Source organism: Lissotriton helveticus, chromosome 3_1 (assembly GCF_964261635.1).
Source record: "Lissotriton helveticus chromosome 3_1, aLisHel1.1, whole genome shotgun sequence".
Classification (NCBI taxonomy): domain Eukaryota; kingdom Metazoa; phylum Chordata; class Amphibia; order Caudata; family Salamandridae; genus Lissotriton; species Lissotriton helveticus.
The window spans coordinates 742,753,560-742,775,853 of NC_136061.1; the positions used below are offsets into that span (position 1 = coordinate 742,753,560).

Sequence of the window (22,294 nt, forward strand, 5' to 3'; positions counted from 1 at the left end):
TTTCTCCATCCCCTGCAGGGATGGAAGCTCTACGTCCTGAAGAAAGTCCTCGATTTGTTCTTCACCCACCCTCACATCCTCTGTATAAAGGTCTTGGAAAAACTGGGCAGACGCATACTTACCAACATTGGAGATTATACCACCTGAGTTTTGGCATCTAAGATCTTTAATCTGATTTCTTGTTTGATTGGCCTTGGTCTTCCAAGCAAGCAATTTGCCGCACCCCTCCCAATATTCGAGGTGCGACAGCCTGCTGGACTCCCATTTTCTCCTAATAATTACTTCAGGATAATCGGCAAGCTCAGATTTTACTGTTTGCAACTTTTGCTTGATTTGTGACACATTTGAACTTTTTTGTTCAAGTTCTAGCTGGTAAGTATGTACTATAGTTTCAAGCTTTTTAATATCATCCCTGACTTTCCTGTTTTGTGCAACAGACAGGCCAGTTAGAATGCCTCTTAAGAAGGCCTTATATGTATCCCATACAATAAGGAGGGAAGCTGAATCCAAATTGAAGAGAAAAGAAATCATTTGTGGTGGTTTTCAGTTTCTCCACTACCTGAGGCTCTAAAAACATAGAACGATTTAAGGTCCACCTGCGGGAGAGAGGCCTGTTCTTAAGAGCAATCTCTAAAATGACTGCAGAGTGGTCAGAAGGGTGTTTTGGGGCATGGGCAACTTTAGTAGTGTTTTTGCTAGTGAATGAGTCCACAAGGAAGAAATCAATCCTCGATCGGTGGGCAAATTTTTTTTATTATGAAAGGTAAAATGTCCCCCTACCATCCCAGCCTTGTCTCCCATCAGCCTCCAAATATCTACGAGGCCGATGTCCGCCATCAGTTGTTTCAAGGTACTTCTCATTTTGAGGGTCGCAGCTGCTGCTCTCTTAGAGGTTGTGTCTTGAGTCGGATCTATGACTACATTAAAATACCCACCTAATTTTAGAGGGTTGTTGATATCCACCAAATGAAGGAGTAGAGTACGTAAAGAAGTGGGATCATCCAAATTAGGGCCATAATATCCCACAAAAGTCAGCCAGGATCCGTACATTTTAGCCTTAGCTATTGCCCATCTACCGGGAGGACCAACCATACAATCCCCTGAGGTAGCTTGGAAAGTTTTTTTAATAGAAATGTGACTCCCTTCGCAGGACATGCTTGGGTGGTGTACACACATTGGTCGACCCACTTTTGCCCTTTAAGTATCTCAGCCCAGTCCTCTTTAGATGAATGGGACTCTTGCCTTAAAAACACCTCGCTGTCTGAGAGTCTCAAGTACTCTAAGATTTTTCTCCCTCCTAGGGACAACCCTGAGGATATTGACGTTCCAGGATAAGATTTTCAGTTGCACAGGTCTATCTGGATTTGTCCTAGAGAGGATAGGTAAATATACAATAAACTGGTTTACCTTGGTTGGCTGTGCCTGTCTTGGAGCCCAACGATTTACCACTGTCCATTTGAGCTAAATTGACAAATGAGGATTTTTTCTGTTTTTTAACCCACATGCTTCCCCACCCAGTGAAGAGATTAAAAAAATACTGTTTTGTGCTTTCTTTTTGCCAGTGACCCCACCACCCCACCTTTCACAGCCAGGGGAATCCTCCCAATAAACCAGAGGTACTCTGAATGACTACCTCTAATTTGGGCTCTCTCGCTTCATCACGGCACTAGCAAATTATTTTGGATGCGCTTTAATCTGTTCTATCTGGCTGCGGACTCCGTTGGGGTCTCTGATGTTGTACATTTTATAGTTCCACATCACCTCTAGGGAGGCTGGGAGCCCCCAACCCTCTTAGCTCTTGAATGCATTTCCCTAACTCCCATTGTCGGTCTTGTGTGGTGCGTGAGATGTCTGATCTGAAGGCCATTCTCCTTTCTTGTATGTTCCTGCTTTGAGGGCCCCGGTGAGGATCCTTAATGGAGTATGTCTTAAAATTTACCAGGATTCTCCTTTGTTTTTTTTCCTGGTCTCTTGGTGAAAGGGTCCAGTTGGACTCTCTGGATGTCATCCTCTAGGGAGTGCTCCTCAATGTCCATATTATACTCTTTTTGGAGCCTGACTGAAAAAACCCTGATGTCCTCCCCCCCGAGACCCTCCGGGACATTCAGGATCCTGATGTTATTTCTCCTAGCATTGTTTTCGAGAATTTCTAGTTTATCTCGGAGTTCTTTATTGCAATCCTTCAGTTTTGCAATCTTGTTTTTATTAGAGTCAACTTTTTTGGAGAGGTCCTCAAGAGAGACATCCATTTCCCCAACCCTGTCCACCAAGTTTTTGATCTTACCTTCCAATACCTCACATGTGCCCTGGATCTTTTGCTGGTTTAGCTCAGAGACAGCTAACTTTTCCCTTACTTCCATTAACAGGGTAGATAACAGTTTTTCCGTTATATACTTACATTTTCGTTTTAAAGGCATTCATGGTAAAGGCATATGTGTGGTAAATGCGTGTGTGGCAAAGGCATGCATGCGTCCATCATACATCCCATGTTGGAACCTCGAGCCCATAATGAGCCAAGCTTTTATGTGGCTTCTGCCAGCCAGCCTCCCTCTACCCAGGATATGGGCTTATGGCTGCCAACTATGGAACTGGGGAAGCGGGTTCGAGTCACTGCGTCCAGTCAACACTTAATTTCCCAGTGCCTTTAAAACTTGCATGTGTCCTTGTGTAATGTAACTAGTGTTGATGTGAAGTACTCCAATACCTTCACATTGAGTTTGCACTATATTTTAAAAACGGCAGAAAAAATGCACAAAGGGGTAAAAACACAGCCCTAACATAGGGAAAGACAAATAGACACCCTTTTACGGGCTGATTTGTACAAAGTGAAACCGGAAAATCTGGATAAATTCCAGCTTCCCCATTTAAATTTAGTGTTCTTAGGCAAATATTTTATTCCACCAAAACTCTTTTTTCTTTCTTATCGCGTAGGAAAGCATTTTCAAATATGTCCAGGCTAGCAGTTGTACGAAACAATGACTTTTAAAAAGTATTTCTCAGGGCAGTGCTAGAATGTGCCGCATTAATGTCAAAGCTTCCACATGTTAAAGAAATTACATTTTTTTAATTTGTTAAAGATTTTGTCATGTTTAACTTGATGTGTGTTGTATGATTTACATGGCAAATATTGGGGAACATCCTTTACAACGCAACTCTTACAACGAAGTACCTTTACGACGCAACCATTACAACGCAACTTTTAGAACGGCTTGCGCTGGGGGACGCTCTAGGATAGGGAATAGTTTCCAACACCTTGCCTACTATCCACGGGGACTGGAGTTGGAATAGTAAATTAAACTATTCACTATCCAGCGCCCCCCAACGCAAGTCGTTGTATCGACTTGCGTTGTAAAACTTGCGTCGTAAAGGCATGCGTTGTAATAGCATGCGTTGTAACGTCATACATCCCAAATATTTTCAGGGTACACACACACTAGCCCAAGTTGTTAACTAGGGATGGGAACTAGAGGCACAGGGCCTAGGGACCAGCCAGCCTCCAATACATGTGAACACAAGTGGGACTGTAACTAGTTGAGATTCCTACAGGGTTACTAGAAATGCGTGCACAATGGGGGCATCTCACAAAAAGTGAAGGACTGGCCTCACACACCACCTGGTGTCATGCTTCATCATAGGCCGTCCTTACCCTCTAAAAACTTTGTTTGATAGAGGGCGGGCATACACCTGACGACAGGGATGCACTTCTAAACTAAGTGGTGGCCCGTGAGTTTGTGAAAAGTGGTTTAAAAACCATTACAGTTGTTAAAAGCTATTTTAATTAAAGGAACAACTTCATGGTGTTAAAAGAACGGAGCAGTGATTTGGGGGCTAATTATCCCATCACTGTGCTAAATATTGTAAACTTGTTTCTGCTTTTATAGTCCCCGGGGGGTACAAAGCATTCGTCAGGACCAGATGATGAAAAAGGGGCTCCTAACTGTATAACAGATCAACCACTAGAGGCCGGGTGTTGTGAATGATCAATGACCCCGTGAGTGTAGTACTCTCGCAAAAAAACAGCCTGTAGGAAAAGAAGAAAAAGAGAGAAAAACAAATACATACCAAAACTTGTAAGTATCCGGTTTGTAAAGTTACATTCCATACAACACCACAAACAGAAGCGCGCGTGGTGGTGTCTAGGTGAAGCACGTGTCCTTCATACGTGTCAACACTAATGAAGAGAAAAAAGCGGGTCTCTAGTCGCTTACCCCAGGGCACTATCCTATTTGCTCCATGGGAGGTCGTGGGTGGAAGAGGCTACTGTGAAATTCTGAAAATAGAGACATAAAATCATAGCCTGATTGTTGGTGGATCAGGTCCATGATAGTGAGCAAGGAGATATCCACACAGATGTATATCTGAATAAAATTAGATTTAAAAAAGTGCATTCCTCGTGGGAGGGGTGGAATTGCACCATAAGTGTCATATGATGTCCATTCACCCATTCAGCTCATACACACTCTTACTGTCCTCTTCAGCGCTTCCAGTCATTTGTCCTAAAGTCGTCCTCTTCGCCTCCCTGCCGATAAATAGTGGGGAGAAGAGAGCGGGCAATACTGATGAGATCTAGTGGATTTCAGACATGAGAGGGTGCCAGTTATTAACAAGCTAAAATATATACCCATGGAAATGCCCGCATTGAGGGTTGTTTTTTTTATTGCTGTGTTCCATGTATTTTGGAGGGTACTCCCCAATAAAGTAACCATATCAGTCTCTGCATGTGTGTGTGGCATTTTTTTAAAAAGCATGTACATTGGATGCGCTTGTTGGTGGAGTAAGGTGTGTGCTTAGTGCAGGTGTTAGGCCATTTTGGACGTGGCTATAACGTTTCTCCAGTATTAGGGCACGGTACTGTATTTAAAGCACTGTCCTAACTGTAACCATGGGATTTCATCATTAAGGCCTGTATTCGATGTGCGTAGTCTGTATACCCAGCGTTGTTCCCTGATGTGCATTTGTCTGCTGATGTCAGTCTTTTGTTTCCTCATTGTTCCCGTATTACCCAGCGGAGGTCTGATTCTGTGTGGTTTGCATCCAAGAAATGTTTTGTTAGTCTCGTGTTGGAGTTTTTTACAACGGATTGTGCTGCGGTGTTCGCTAATCCGTGTCTTGGCTATCCTTGTTGTCATCCCAATGTATTTCAGGTTACAAGGGCAGTACAGGAGGTAGATCACATTCTCAGTGTTGCAGTTACTGAAGTATGAATGACACGTGTTTCACCTAGACACCACCACGTGCGCCTCTGTTTGTGGTGTTGTATGAAATGTAACTTTACAAACCAGATACTTACACGTTTTGGTATGTATTGTTTTTCTCTCTTTTTCTTCTTTTTCTACAGGCTGTTTTTTTGCGAGAGTACTACACTAACGGGGTCATTGATCATTCACAACCCCCGGCCTCTAGTGGTTGATCCTTTGCACAATTAGTGTATAAAGGCAGAGCCCCTTTTTCAACATCTGGTCCTGACGAATGCCATGTACCTCCCGAGGACTATAAAAGCAGAAACATGTTGACCATATTTAGCACGGTGATGGGATAATTAGCCCCCAAATCACCGCTCACTTCTTTTAACACCATGCAGTTGTTCCTTTGATTAAAATAGCTTTTAACAACTGTAATGGTTTTTAAACCACGTTTCACACACTTCGGCCACCACTTAGTTTAGAAGTGCATCCCTGTCATCAGGTGTATGCCCGCCCTCTATCAAACGAAGTCCTTCACTTTTTGTGAGATGCCCCCATTGTGCACTCATCTCAAGTAACCCTGTAAGAATCTCAAATATTTTCAGGGCTCAGCCCGTCCATGGGCTGTAAGATCTGAGCCAGACCCTTGGCTTGGCTCGTCTTGTTAATTTGTTGGTTCGCCCACCTCTAGTTAACTTAGATTCAAATTACTGAAGGTAGAAAAAAAGGAGGAAGAAGAGGGAAAAGGTAAGACCGCAGAGCCTGAACTCTGCTCTGCACCCTGACGTGGCGATGTGCATGTGGCAGTCTGACATCTGTTGGAGGGTTAGACCTCGAGTATATAAATAGATAAAAATGTATTTTCATGACATGCCTTGTATTCTTTTACTGCAGATAGTCTATTTCCTATGTGCACCCCCTGGCCCACAGAGGGAGAAAAGTGCCATGATCCCTCAAGCAAACTCCTGGATGTGATCACGTGGGAAATGGAATTGGAGAGTGTGCTGGATCGATGCCCCTGTGCTGCTGGACTGATCTGTCAGCTTCAAAGGTAAGCGATTATATTTAATATTAATGTAGTATTTCATTTGTGAGCAGCTTTTTATCCAGAATGTTAAATGTTCACAAAACCTGTTGCATCTTGTAGTACAGTATATAAGCATGAGGTCTCAGTACTGTGTGCAGTACAGTCATCTCTAAATGGACTTCACATGTCTTTGCTCTTTTGATTGAATCATCTGAAAGCAGACAGTAATCACTAAAATTACCTCACTGAGCCTTATTAGAAGGTCAGCAGATTTTTGCAACTTAATTACGCCACCCTGGGTCACCAGTAACTCCAAGCGGTACCAGTAACTCCAATGGGGCAGAGATAATGAGCATTAAAGTGGAACCTTAAGGTTTCCATAAGAAATTAGGAATTACTATGGGAATTGTAATTTCATACAATTCCAAAGGTATTTATTAATTTTTGCCAGACTTTCACGCAGAGTTCTGCTGCTTTCAGCAATGGACGCTTATAAAAAAGGGCCCTTGTGAGAATCGCTGAATTGATTTTAAAGCATTCACCTATCATTACAAAGCATGGACTAGGAGATCTCTAGACATTGAAGTCTGTAGTCAAATTCAATCTGAACCCCCAAATTTCTTCATGTTCTCCCCTCTGCACTGCACCACCCATGTTCAAGACTGGCTTTCTCAAATAATTCTACTCAAATAACTCTAACTCCTTCCTTTGTCAAAAACGTGAAGTTCCTGAGCTTGACCGTAGACAAACATTTTAACCTAAATATCTTCATTAACACATTAGATCATGGGACAACATCAGATCAGACTTCTTTAGAGAATCAAGTCATTTATCCCTTTGGAACACTTTTAAACAGTTGTCTAATTACTGATATTCTGAAGATGCCACAACATCAACTTTTTACTGTGTGGAATACCCCAAAAAATTCCTGGCACAAATAAACTCAGCCCTTAATGCTACGGCTCGAGTAATATCTGTCACCAGGAAATCAGACCACATTAATCTTATCCTTGTCACCTTAAAATGGCTCCCCATTGAGGTCAGGCACTTATTTACGCTGATCTGTAGTTTTCACAAGGCCATACATGTGAGAAGCAAGGAACTACCTAGCCTACAGACTGGTCGTCCTAGGTGGGTCAGACTCCCTCCTGACCTTGTACTATTAATTACAGCCGCCCTAGGCAGAACTGAGGAGGATGTAGCCCTGTATTATATGGGACCCACTGGTGATGCTGTGAAGCCTGCTCACCCGTCTACCACTAACAAGAAAGGTGGTAGTGAGAGCAATATATGTGTGCCTAGTCAATGAGCTGAGTGCTGAACTAGTCATGTGTAGAGGGAGGGCCCACCCTAACATGACAGGAATAAACATGGGTAATATCTGTAATCAAAGGAAAGTGAGCTCTGCTGGTTTTCAGTAATCTAGGTGTCTCATGTGTCAACCCAAAACTGTCAACCAATCTTTGCCGCTGCTGCTGTAAGTAATCAACACTATGGTGTCTTGTTGGGTGGCGTCATCATTGGTTTTTGCTCCTAGGTATTCGCTTCCATAGGTGAGTACCACCTCCTTCCGAGGGAGAGTACTGGTGGGATAAATGTGGTGGTGCATGAAATTACCTTCTATGTCTAAAACTTTACATTTTAATATAGGTGAAGTATACAGGGGTGAAGATTAAATGTGAATTAGTGATGTTATTCAGACGAGTTATTTGTCCTTAGCATCACATGTGAACCCTCAACATGTTTCAACCTCTGGTGCCCATGAGGGTCTAGGCCTTCGTGAGGACCAAATTAATGGGTCCCTATTTGTTGAATATTGTGGACTCATAAGTCTTTACTTACATTTCTTTATTCTGACTAATTCAGTCGAAAAGATAAGTTGGCTTTCATTGAGCCAATGACTTAGAGGAAAAAGAGAATTGCAGTTGGGGAGAGTGGCACCCTATTAGTGTGCCATGCAGCAATCTTGTGTGTTTAAGTAAACATATTACAACAGGCACCTGTAATCAGGTTGTTCATCCAATCAAACAATGTTCATTGTGGTACTTTGCAAACAGCTACTCATACATGTGGGGGATGTGGGGTTTTAATTAAAACAATCCTCTTACTTATGACTGGTGAGGGGATAAGGCAAACAAAGGTGGAAAAGCATAGAGGGAGAGAATATATTTCTTCAGTTTCAGTACAGGGCCAATGTGATTACAGATAATTGCTTGTTATGTACAGGTATTGTGCTATTAACAAATGAATAATATATTATGAAAAAAGTATATTAGTTAGATGTAGAAATTGTCTTAAGTACCTTCTCATATTCATAGATCTGCCTCATAGGTAATGTGTGAGGCAGGAGCGTTGTGGCAACCTAAAAATTGAGTATGACCATGGATGCATCAATCTGAATAGGGTTTTTCATATACATGAGTATCAAGCTCGGATGTGCCCGCAAATGGTACAACTTAGTAGTATGGATTTTAAGCAGTGAGACTAAATCCCAAAGAGTCTCTGATGTTAAGTTGGGAATTTATATGTTGTAAATAATGAGGCTTTGACAAATAGTATATGTGTATTTTTCACCATTGAAAGGTGAACTCCGCATGGACACTGTCCTTATGACTATATAGTGCCATGGGTGTAGTAAAAAACAAACCACATCTATATGCTGTATAACCCAAGGTGCTCAGATCAATTATAATTTTGAGGTCCCAGGGTCTCTGGCATGACCGGTACACTCCTGTTGTGGTTAAGGTGTATTGTAATCTTTTTTTCAAGAGGGGCCTTATGTTAACTAATCACAGCGTTACAAGGTGTCACTCTGTGTTGTTTTTTAGGTCGAGCATTGCACGCATGCGCTGTCTGCAAGATCTTTTGTGATTCCTTAACACAACATTATTCCTGCCTGTTGCTTGCGATAGGTTCCCTCCAGTGCCCCTCTTTAATGGTGCATCCCCACTTGTTCTACCAGCTGATAGCTCACTTCTGTTCAAGACAGAGGAGCACCGGCTGATTAGTCTCCTTACGGTTTGCTGCTTTATATTTTTGGGGGAGAACTATTTTCTTATTCACTGCAGCCTTTATCAGCACTTGTCTATCTCAGGCGTGCGCATCTTCCACACACTGCTTCTAACCAGAAGCGCGCGCGATTGGACTGGTCTAATTACTAATTCCATACTTCTCCCCTGAGGCGGAAGCCGGGGGATCTCTGCTCTATTCTTTGTGTGATTGACTGGACGTTATTGAATACAAATAGCGTTTTTTTAGAAAACTGTAGATATTTTAAACAGATCTCTTTTAAATATAGCCCCTTACCTCGGCGCGAGATTAGCGTCGCTCCGAGGCTGAATACAGGCTCTTCCTGTCCACAGCGCTGCCGTTCCCCAGGCGCTGACACTTCACTCGACCCACCTCAGCCGCCATCTTGAGGGAGGTAAGGGTTGCGGTGTAGTGGTTGGACCCCTCCCGCCCTCCCAGAATACTTAAGGGGGGTGGAGCCTCTCCTCGCGACAATTCCATACTTCTCCCCTGAGGCGGAAGCCGGGGGATCTCTGCTCTATTCTTTGTGTGACTGACTGGACGTTATTGAATACAAATAGCGTTTTTTAGAAAACTGTAGATATTTTAAACAGATCTCTTTTAAATGTAGCCCCTTACCTCGGCGCGAGATTAGCGTCGCTCCGAGGCTGAATACAGGCTCTTCCTGTCCACAGCGCTGCCGTTCCCCAGGCGCTGACACTTCACTCGACCCACCTCAGCCGCCATCTTGAGGGAGGTAAGGGTTGTGGTGTAGTGGTTGGACCCTTCCCGCCCACCCAGAATACTTAAGGGGGGTGGAGCCTCTCCTCACGACAATTCCATACTTCTCCCCTGAGGCGGAAGCCGGGGGATCTCTGCTCTATTCTTTGTGTGACTGACTGGACGTTATTGAATACAAATAGCGTTTTTTAGAAAACTGTAGATATTTTAAACAGATCTCTTTTAAATATAGCCCCTTACCTCGGCGCGAGATTAGTGTCGCTCCGAGGCTGAATACAGGCTCTTCCTGTCCACAGCGCTGCCGTTCCCCAGGCGCTGGCACTTCACTCGACCCACCTCAGCCGCCATCTTGAGGGAGGTAAGGGTTGCGGTGTAGTGGTTGGACCCCTCCCACCCTCCTCCTTTCCCACTCTCATATGTATAAGAGCACCAGACCACCCCGTCCGCGCAGCGGGCGGGCCAAAGGCAAGCCCGTCTGCGCCCGTCCGCGCCGGGACCGGGCCTAGGGCCACAACCCCTGGCCGGCCGCAAATTAACCATAATTTGGTCTACTCACACACGTCCTTAATGGAACTTCGACCACTGCTTGAATCTAGCTGTCTAAGGTTAGACCCTACTCTTGCTATACACGAACTCACCACGCTCTGTCCACACTGTAATAGCTCTATACCCATAAATACTGTCTCTGCTCATACCAACCAACAAATGAATACCAAAGATGACACCATTGTAATGGCTCTTATCAACGCCCGTTCATTGTGCAAGCACAGTCAGGAAATAGCGGATTTTATCACTGATTATAAATTAGACATTCTTTTTGTCACCGAAACGTGGACCGACGACTCTTCGGAGCCAGGCTTAGCAATCGCAGTACCTAACGGATACAAAGCCTACCGTCAGGATAGAGTACGAAAAAGAGGAGGTGGCGTGGCTATTATAGCCAGAGAACGGTTCATAGTCAGAACCACATCCATCCCATCCACCTCATGTGAAGCATTGCAGTTTGGAATTAAGCTCACCGCCCTTTTTAACTTCAAGGGGATACTGATATACCGTCCCCCAGGAACAAAGACTGGTTTCCTCGCCAATATAAGCACCATAATGGAATCTTTAGCCACAGAAAAGTCATTCACGGTCCTAGGTGACTTGAACTTTCACTTAGAACAAGTTAATCACAGTGACACGTCCACCCTCATCTCAGACATGGAAACACTGGGGCTAAGACAATTAGTCGCCTCCGCCACTCATTCAGCGGGGCATACCCTAGATGCTATATTTTCTAACGTAGACGGTCTACATATATCGGACATTTTACCGATGCCGTGGACTGATCATCATGCTATACTTAGTAAAATCACAATTAAGACCCACTCAAGTAAGAAAGTTACCTCTACTAACCAAGGCTCTTTTAAAGACTGGAAGAACATAAACCAGTCAGATCTGAAAACACAGCTGGACTGTACCCGTCCAGTGGTGTCCACTGACCCTAACGTGGCAACACAACAATTCCAGAATTGGCTTGGCCATGCTACCAATCACTCAGTTACCATCAAATCCCTATCCAGGAGAAGATCCAAACCGACCGCTCCATGGTATACCGATGATCTAAGATTACAAAAACAAAGTAACAGGAATAAGGAAAGGCTCTGGAGGAAAACTTATGATACGGCGTGTAAGACACGCTATAAAGAATCATTGGCGCTTTACAAAGCAATGATCGTAAAAGCGAAAAAATCATTCTATTCAGAACAAATCTACAAAGCCAAAAACTCAAGCAAGCAATTATACGAGATCACCAAAACACTGTCAGGCAATACCCCCGATCTTACTCCTCCTCCATCACAAGCAATGTGTGATGCCTTGGCTAAATTCTTTTTTAAACTACAAATGCGAATTGAGCGATATGGGGTATCAATCGGTCACTCTACAGGGCAATTATGCAATTATAGTATCTAATAGAGATGCTCAACCCCCTATAGAGGTATCGCCAACCTCACCGCTACCCGAACAAATTGAAAAGATAAGGAAGGAGCGTGATAATTACAATGATTTCTTTAACCCCTTCAGTGCTAATGACAAGGGTAACTCGTCATGGAGTTTCCATTGATTTCAATGGAAAGTCAATGGAAGAGCATCATGTGCCTTAGCAGCCAAGTGGTTAATTCTTTTCGACAAATTTTCATTAATGATAAAGTACGTTCAACAGCCTTTCAACAGCCGACGCGTTTCGTCCCCAAATGGGACGTCCTCAGGGCTGTGAAAAAATATATACAAAAAATGTGATCAAAACAAAAGATCATAATATAAGTGAACAAGTACATATCCTAATGTCAATATTATACTTTCGCTAAACAGACAAGTAACGCTTGTCCTATGTAATTAGTACAACGTGATTTCTCCTTTTTCTAATCACTATTTAGTCTACAATATTGAGAGACAAGAAAACAACAAAACATAAATTGATTTACCATGCATTCTTATCAACAGCAGATTTAATACAGTTTGAGCAAGCTTTACAATATAATCTTGCTCACCTTTGCAAATTTTAGTGTATCACGATATATTCTATAGCTGTTCAAAAATTACTCCATAGGTTTAGTTTTTCAGAAGGCGGCCCAAAATCTGGAATTTATCTATAGAGATGTCCAACTGAAAGAAAAGACACCTCAATTATTTCAACAACCCCATTTAAAGTAGTAGACACTTCTATAAAATTACTGCAAGTGTATACTGCACGTGCAAAGTGCATTTCGGGTGAGGCAGAGTCAGAAGGAATAATAGTATCCCCCTTAAAACAGATAGCGTTTCCTTCTCAACATCTAGTCTTCAATTGAATTCAACCTATTTAAAGATTTATAAAGCAAGTGCGCTAATCATTTGGTCGCACTAAACATACATTAGAAGTTAAAAGGTGTCCTTCTGTACCAAGTCTATCCTGAACATCAAAATAACCAAGCCTGGTAATATATCAAAGTTCAGCTTACTTAATGACTCGTGTTCCTCATAGATTGATCCCTCCCGAATTTGCCAGTTGAGTATCCGTGCACATTAATATCTTGAAGTCTAGGATTCTACAAGTCCAAAAAAAACTTTAGGTAGAAACAATCCTGACTCTCTATGAACAAAAAAAAACGGTGGTTCCCCTACTCCTTATCTCACCTTTATTAATTTTCCAGAAAAACCTTCATCTGTACGCTTAAGCTTTCATCCTAGTCCTGGTCTTTCCAACTCTAGATTATTAAGGGAAATATCTGAACAAAAAGAAAAAAAAAAGGTAAAGAACCCTCTATCTAATCTTAATAATATACGTTCGGTCCTGACCTAATGCACGGCCCATTCAACAATACACTCACCTCTGAATCATTCCTTAGAACGCCTTCTCGAACATCCTCTCGTCAGCCTGGATCCGTTGACAATGCTAGTGCACGAGTAACGTGCTTAAATAATCCAAAAATCCGCTAAATAGGCTTAATTGGCAGCTAAATTGCGTGCCGATGATCATCACCTGTTAGTTTACACGGTGCTTCCACCTCGGTCCGCTCATCTAATGTTTCCAAAGTTTGTGAAGCAAAGACTACGTTGTGACGTGCTAATATAGATGTACCAATCCCATTGGTTATTTACTCAAAAGCAACCCGAGCCCGTGCCGGGTGTTAGTATGGCCGTATAATGCCTTCTAATTTTACATGTGACTAATCGAATAGAATGACAACATATAGAAAGCATATTGCGAATAACATTCTAGCGCCTTGCCGCTAAATCAACAAAAATAAATATAAAAGTAGAGTCTAAATATGTACCTCCACGAGCTAATCCCTCATTGGAGGATAGCCAAAATCCAGCCATTCTATTGGTTGGGTTAAACTCCCTATCCCCTGGCTGCTCGCTCGTCTGTTAAAGTTTCATCCTACTATATATCCGTACATTCTGTACTAATTATCTTGAAGCTATCATCACTCCTAGTGTATAAGAGCCTGCTATACATACAGAACCAATCCGAACGCGGGTCCGTACGGTCATGTCATCATACCCTTCCTTTCACTAAATTCTGGGCCCTCATTGGAGGGTTGCCTAAATGCTCGATTACTATTGGTCAGTAAACTACCAATCATATAGACCAAATCTCGTCACTGCTCTATCATATCGGAAGGTGTTGTTTTCCAACTAACACATCAACAAACCGTGTCTACGTGTGTTTAACCTGTATTCACTCAAAAGTCCTATTCTTTTGAACACAATCTAGACCCTCATTAGAGGGTAACCTAAATACTCAATTTGAATAAGTGAAAGGACTACCCAATCACATCAATAATACCTTATCACTATATCTATCGTATCAGATGGCGTTAGTTCCAACGAGCCAATTTCCATATAGATGAACGTATATATAGATAAAATCTATTTATTAATTCACAAATTCATATTGTATATATAATTTGCTAATAACCAGCACATTACACTGTCCTCATGATCCATGGCCTTCAATGAGCGCTATGCCATGTTAAAATAATCCGATCTCACAATCTTATTAATCACACGAGAGAAGTTCCACTGGGGGTGCTATAAAAAATGATGTAATTCTGAATCGCTGTTAAGCCCCTCTCTCACCGCTCTGCATTTACTGATCCATCTAGCTTCAATCTGTCTGATTTTTTGTTCCCAGTCCCCCCCCTTATATTTTGGGACACCTTCTGAATACCTAGGAACTTGAACTTTTTTTGTTGTTTGTGTTCAGATTCCATATGTACAAAAATAGGAGATTTTGAGTCCCTATTCAGTATAGATCGCCTGTGTTCCTGCATTCTGATTTTCAATTGTCTTTTGGTACTGCCAATGTATGTTATGTTATGTTATGTTATTTATACACTTCTATAGCGCACGGCCACTCCACTGGAGTATCCCGGCGCTTTGACGAAGACTCCCAACCGAAGATGGGGAGAAAAACATAACACCAAAAGGGCATACAGACATAAAAACAGCCTCAAAGATTACGGGAAGAGCCAAGTCTTAAGGGCCTTACGGAAAGACAGAAGACTGGAAGTCTGTCTTAAAGAGATTGGAAGATCATTCCATGCATTAGGGGCTAAGTGCCGAAAAGACCGTCCTCCTACTCTTGCCCGTTTGATAGTGGGAACACTCATTTTTGATAAGGACGAGGATCTAAGAGATCTGAGAGGTGTATACCAAGACAGTCGTTTGGAGATATATTTGGGGCCTATGCCATGCAAGGCCTTGAAAGTCGTGGTCAGTGTTTTAAATAAAATCCTTTTTGCAACTGGAAGCCAATGCAATGTGGCGAGAAGATCCGTGGCTCTGGCTTTCCTTGGAAGGCCAAAAATGGCTCGGGCTGCAGAATTCTGGGCGATTTGCAAACGCCTGACCAGATATTTGGGAAGTCCCAAAAACAGAATGTTTGCATAATCCAGCCTGGAGCAGATCAGTGCCTGGACAATAATTTTTCTGTGCTGGATAGAGACTAGGGGGAGAAATTTGCGAAGCATCCGCAGGATGCCGAAACATTTCCCAGTGAGAGATGAAATATGTGGTCCGAAAGATAGCTTGTTGTCAATCACCACTCCCAGATTTTTGGCTTTCGCAGACGAGCTAGTGGGAGGAGACATATCTTTCGGCCACCAGGTTTTCCAATCGGGTTCAGATGTACAGCCAAAGAAGAGCAGCTCCGACTTGTCGGCGTTGCACTTCAGCCCATGGCATCCAAACCACTCAAAAATAGCACTCAAACATCCGTTGACCTGGACACCATCAAACTGACCATCCCCATTACTTACAAAGAGGAGCTGGGTGTCATCAGCATAGCTGACAATCCGGGCGCCAAAAGACTCCGCCGTCACCGCCAGGGGGGCCATAAAGATGTTAAACAGAAGGGGGCTTAAGATGGAACCTTGCGGGACCCCCACTTCAAGCGGTGACATTTCAGCAGAGAAAGGTGGCGCCCAGATTGTCTGCCGGCGGTCGGCTAGAAAGGACTTGAGCCAGTTCCACACCGTTCCCCGCAGACCGAAGTCCCAGAGTCTGGAAAGAAGAAGTGCGTGGGGAACGGTGTCGAAAGCCGCCGACAGATCCAGCATAATCAGTACCACTTTTTTACCAGCATCCAACTCCTCCCTGATGGCATCTGTGACTTCAAGGAGCGCGGTCTCCGTGCTGAAGTTTGCACGGAAGCCGGATTGAGTACCATGCAACAGACCCCTTTCTTCGATAAAATTGGAAATAGATCTGTGAGCATACCTTTCTGTCACTTTCGCCAGAGCAGGGAGTAAGGAGATGGGTCTGTAGTTTGCATGAACCGCAGGGTCGAGCGCCGGTTTTTTTATAAGTGGTAAGATCATGGCACTCTTCCAAGCTTTGGGAACTATCCCGGAAGAGAGTGACAGATTCAAGATGGGATTTATCAAGTCATTAAGAGCAGGTGCCATATTTGCTAGACACTTGGCAGGGCAAGGATCCTGTGGAGATCCGGATTTGAGACTTGTCAGAATGGCAAGAGAACTCTCTAGATCTAATGGGGGAAAATTGGACAGAAAGGGGCCATGATCTGGCAGGGGACATGCCAGACTTGTCGTATGCTGCTGGAAAGTGGCCTGGAGGGAAGATTGAATAGAGGTAATTTTCTGCACAAAATAGACAGCTAATTCCTTCAGCCAAATTTCGGAGTGAACATGAGTCGGAGTATAAGCAGAGGGAGAGGTGAAGTCCTTAACCACCCTAAAAATTTCCTTGCTAGAATGCTGCGCTTCATTGATTCTGGATTCCAGATAGGATTTTTTACCTTCCCAAATTAATTTATGGTATGCCCGAGTCTGCGTCTTAAAATTTAACCTCTCGGAAAGATCATAGGATCGCCTCCATGCTCTTTCTGCTTTCTTGAGATCTTGTCGTGCTTTTTTTAGGTGAGGGGTAAACCCCTATATAGCTTAGAACATTCGCAAAAGATAACGTAATTGCTGTTACAATTGATAAAATCATTAATTTGAAATTGATTATTGTTCCTATATACAAATGTTTTGGTTTTGTTCATCCCATATTCACAAACATTGCATGATCCACAGACAAAAAAACCTTTAGGTTGCGGAGGGAACCAACTTCTAACACTCGGTGCCTCAGCTGGAATATAATTCCTGGATATCTGGTCCCTAATCGTCTGACTTCTTCTATACGTGACCCTCGGTCCGTCACCTATTACTCCCATCAGTCCCGGGACTCCTGTCAACAAGCTCCAATTTTTACTGAGAGCTTTTCTTATCACATCTGCTTTGGGGCTATAAGTCGTTATGAAAGATATTTTTCTATTGTGTTCATTCGACTTGTTTTTCTTGATTAATGTAGAGTCTCTACTGATCCCAGCTATTCTCTTTTTTGCTTTTGTAAGCGTTTTTTTGCTGTACCCCCTCTGTACCAACCTCTCATGTAAATTGTCCAGTTCTATTTTGTAATCCTCATCTCGACTACAATTTCTTCTCACCCGAACCATCTCACCGAATGGTATTCCTGTGATTACAGATGCCGGGTGAGAACTGTCTGCCCGCAGTATTGAATTTGTTGCTGTCGTTTTTCTAAATAACTTACTTATGATTCTGTCGCCCTCAACCACAAGTGTTACGTCTAAAAACTCAATCTGGGAAGTACTTTGATTCATAGTTAATTTGACGTTGAAGTCATTGTTGTTCAAGTAATGCAGATAATTGTCCAGTTCCATTGATGTGCCTCTCCATATTATGAGAATGTCATCAATAAACCTGGCCCAAAAAAGGACCAGGTCCGTCCAGTCCGTTGAATGTCGGCCCCAGGCGTGCTCCCTCTCATACCAACCCATAAAAAGGTTGGCATAAGAGGGAGCAAACCTGGATCCCATCGCCGTCCCTCTTATCTGGCGATACCAAGTATCTTGAAATAGAAAATAATTGTTATTCAAAATTAAATCACTCATGTCAAGTAGCATCTGTGAGTGATGTCTTAGGCTAGCACTTCTGCTGTCCAAAAAGTGAGATAAGGCTTCGTGTCCTTTATCATTCTCTATACAAGTATACAGTCCTACTACATCCATTGTTACTAGAGTCATTCCCCTCTCCCATTTGAAATCCTGTAATTTATTCAGGACATCAGTGATGTCTCGGATATAAGACGGTAAATTGATTACCATCTACAAACTCCGATATGTGCTCCGTTATACTCCCTATACTGGAGACTATTGGTCTCCCCGGAGGATTAGTTTTGCTCTTATGTATTTTGGGGAGAGTATAAAGGATCGGTGCAGTTGGATGATTCACTTTCAGATATTCATACTCCCTATTATCCAGTAATCCCTCTTCTTTCCATGTGAATAATCTCCCTAAGATGAAGCTGGAGACCTCTTTCATAGGGTTTGTACTAACTTTTGTATAGCATTCATGGTCATTCAATTGCCCTTTGATCTCATTCGTATAATCGATTTTATTTAAAATCACAATATTTCCTCCTTTGTCGGCTTCCCGAATAACAATGGAAGAATCCCCTCTAAGGTTCTGTATTGCTGACCTTTCTGCGCAGGTTAAATTTTTATTTTTACACTTGGGATTGTTGGCCTTTTTATCTTCTAACTTGTCGAATTCTGTAAGAGTTCTCTGTGCATAGACCTCGATAGCGGCAAATTGATTGCCATGTGGAATGAATTTAGACTTAGATCTCAAACCACTCGTACATGTGTAGTCTGTATCAATATTACATAGACTGGCAACATAATCAATATCTAAATCCAGATCACCCGATAATGACAATAATAAGTGAATATTTCTCAAGTCAGTGGTAGTGATCTCTGAATTGTCTTTATTGCATAATTTCTTTTGAACATTAACATCAAGCATAGAAAAAAAACTTTTAAGTTTCAAATTGCGAATAAATTTAAACAAATCTATTTTCCAAATCCACAAAATTACACTCATTAGTGGGACAATAATACAAGCCTTTTTTTAACACAGATAACTCGTGTACAGAAGTTCCCTATCAGACAAGTTAATTACTTCAAGTTCCCCGTGGGTGATCCCACCCTGCGCTATTTCCTGTTCTTGTCCTGACTCCTGGTTCCCATTCGTGTATTTGCGGTGTTTCCTCCTTCTTCTGGGTTTGCTACCATTTTTGTCCGCCCTTTTCTTATCCTTTTGAGCTCTTTGCAAAAAGAAGAACTAGAGAAAGGTGCACCCCCTGTTGCTCCACTCATAGTTTCGTCTACCGATGATATACTTGAACTACTGTAATTGGTGGTGCTACTCAGGTTTCCCCTATTCTCTGTCCCGCTCGACTGGGGAGTCTTGGTTTTAGGCAAATCGTCATATCCACGGGCAAACGTGAAAATTCTGCCCTGGGCATAGTCACGCTCATCGCGTTTCAGCTTGCTTAATTTCTTCTCTTTAATTTGAGCCTGATGTTTGGCCATCACTTCTTTGAGAATTACGTTATTTTTCTCAGTTAAGTCTGGCAGTTGCATTTCCTCAATTTCCTTTCCTAGATCCAATATATGCTGTCTTAATTTTTCTACCTTCCTGTCAGCGTTTTTAATCAGTATGTTCATCATGTTAAATGATGACACGTACAAGTTGTCTTCCCATTCTTTAAGATGATCATCCTCCAGATCATCGAAGGTGGGAAATATTAATATGCGTAAGCCTCTGGTAATTCTCTTTTGATCAAGATAATTTTTTAACGTCACCCCGTCCCACCATTTTGAAAGTTCCAACTTGCGTAACCGTTCTAATTTCAAAAATTTGTCCCGTAAACTAATTTTTTTGTTTACACTACTTTTCACGTTGCCACTAGCTTTAGTCATTTGAAAAAGCTCAGCTGCTATTTTATCTCTGTCATCATCCATTATTTTGCACCCTGGTGTGTCCTAGCCCCTACAAGATAAACTACAAATGCGAATTGAGCGATATGGGGTATCAATCGGTCACTCTACAGGGCAATTATGCAATTATAGTATCTAATAGAGACGCTCAACCCCCTATAGAGGTATCGCCAACTTCACCGCTACCCGAACAAATTGAAAAGATAAGGAAGGAGCGTGATAATTACATATGTGTGCACCCAAATATAAACAACAATCAATCACAATAAATCATATTCCATAGAGACGTCTTCTCAGCATTTTCAATGATTTCTTTAATTCTTTTCGACAAATTTTCATTAATGATGAAGTACGTTCAACAGCCTTTCAACAGCCGACGCGTTTCGTCCCCAAATGGGACGTCCTCAGGGCTGTGAAAAAATATATACAAAAAATGTGATCAAAACAAAAGATCATAATATAAGTGAACAAGTACATATCCTAATGTCAATATTATACTTTCGCTAAACAGACAAGTAACGCTTGTCCTATGTAATTAGTACAACGTGATTTCTCCTTTTTCTAATCACTATTTAGTCTACAATATTGAGAGACAAGAAAACAACAAAACATAAATTGATTTACCATGCATTCTTATCAACAGCAGATTTAATACAGTTTGAGCAAGCTTTACAATATAATCTTGCTCACCTTTGCAAATTTTAGTGTATCACGATATATTCTATAGCTGTTCAAAAATTACTCCATAGGTTTAGTTTTTCAGAAGGCGGCCCAAAATCTGGAATTTATCTATAGAGATGTCCAACTGAAAGAAAAGACACCTCAATTATTTCAACAACCCCATTTAAAGTAGTAGACACTTCTATAAAATTACTGCAAGTGTATACTGCACGTGCAAAGTGCATTTCAGGTGAGGCAGAGTCAGAAGGAATAATAGTATCCCCCTTAAAACAGATAGCGTTTCCTTCTCAACACCTAGTCTTCAATTGAATTCAACCTATTTAAAGATTTATAAAGCAAGTGCGCTAATCATTTGGTCGCACTAAACATACATTAGAAGTTAAAAGGTGTCCTTCTGTACCAAGTCTATCCTGAACATCAAAATAACCAAGCCTGGTAATATATCAAAGTTCAGCTTACTTAATTACTCGTGTTCCTCATAGATTGATCTCTCCCGAATTTGCCAGTTGAGTATCCGTGCTCATTAATATCTTGAAGTCTAGGATTCTACAAGTCCAAAAAAAACTTTAGGTAGAAACAATCCTGACTCTCTATGAACAAAAAAAAAAAACGGTGGTTCCCCTACTCCTTATCTCACCTTTATTCATTTTCCAGAAAAACCTTCATCTGTACGCTTAAGCTTTCATCCTAGTCCTGGTCTTTCCAACTCTAGATTATTAAGGGAAATATCTGAACAAAAAGAAAAAAGAAAAGGTAAAGAACCCTCTATCTAATCTTAATAATATACGTTCCGTCCTGACCTAATGCACAGCCCATTCAACAATACCCTCACCTCTGAATCATTCCTTAGAACGCCTTCTCGAACATCCTCTCGTCAGCCCGGATCCGTTGACAATGCTAGTGCACGAGTAACGTGCTTAAATATTCCAAAAATCCGCTAAATAGGCTTAATTGGCAGCTAAATTGCGTGCCGATGATCATCACCTGTTAGTTTACACGGTGCTTCCACCTCGGTCCACTCATCTAATGTTTCCAAAGTTTGTGAAGCAAAGACTACGTGATATGTTAACATTTCCTTGTTTTGAGGTATTTGCTGGAGGGGTGGGCAGCAGCGTCACTAGGGTTGGTGTCACCCAGTGCTGTAACTCATGGTGTCACCCGTGCGGTCTGCACCCCCCTAGTGACGCCACTGAGCGCCGGGACTCTGTTGGGCAGAATACTAATCAAGCTGGTTCCCAAATGAACTCTTTCTCTTTTGATTTACAATTATTCATGGTCCAGAATCCTAAGCCTGTGAAAGTAAACAAATGCGGCATGCAAGTTTCCTTAGGGCAGCAGGTTCTTTACTTTGCAGCCTCTCCCCTGATCAGGACAGGAATACGGAAAGAGATTAAATAAATATGGAACATGAATTAATTTTCGTTTCACCATTGTTTGTGCCAAAGAAATACAATTTACAGGGTTTTAACTTTGTAAATAATCATTGTAATTAGTTGGTCGCACTATTACCTTACTATAAATATAATGTTTATCTTTCTGAAAGGAAAGCTCCTTTTAGGTACTTTTACCGCCTGATTCATCAAGCTAAATTGCACTCGCAAAGGGCAAGATTCTCAGAATCTTGCCTTTTGCGAGTGCAATTTTTGCATTTTGGATTCATCATCCCAAATGCAAAATTCGCTATTTAAGAATTCGCACATTTGCGAAGAATTGAATTTAAGGAATCTCTATTTGAGATTCCTTAAATGCAATTCATGAAGCATTTTAAAATTGCGAAAATGCAATTTTGGGCCGCTATTTACCGAGAGGTCAGAC

At 42.0% G+C, this 22,294-nt stretch overlaps 1 protein-coding gene across 1 annotated transcript in view; it reads left to right on the top strand.

Moving 5' to 3' along the window:
* DKK3 (dickkopf Wnt signaling pathway inhibitor 3) overlaps positions 1 to 22,294 on the top strand; it is a 264,185-nt gene that overhangs the window by 206,874 nt on the left and 35,017 nt on the right. Inside the window, exon 7 of the mRNA XM_078680929.1 lies at positions 6,078 to 6,234. Coding sequence (XP_078537055.1) covers positions 6,078 to 6,234 — 157 coding nt within the window. The remainder of the gene's footprint in view (positions 1 to 6,077; positions 6,235 to 22,294) is intronic.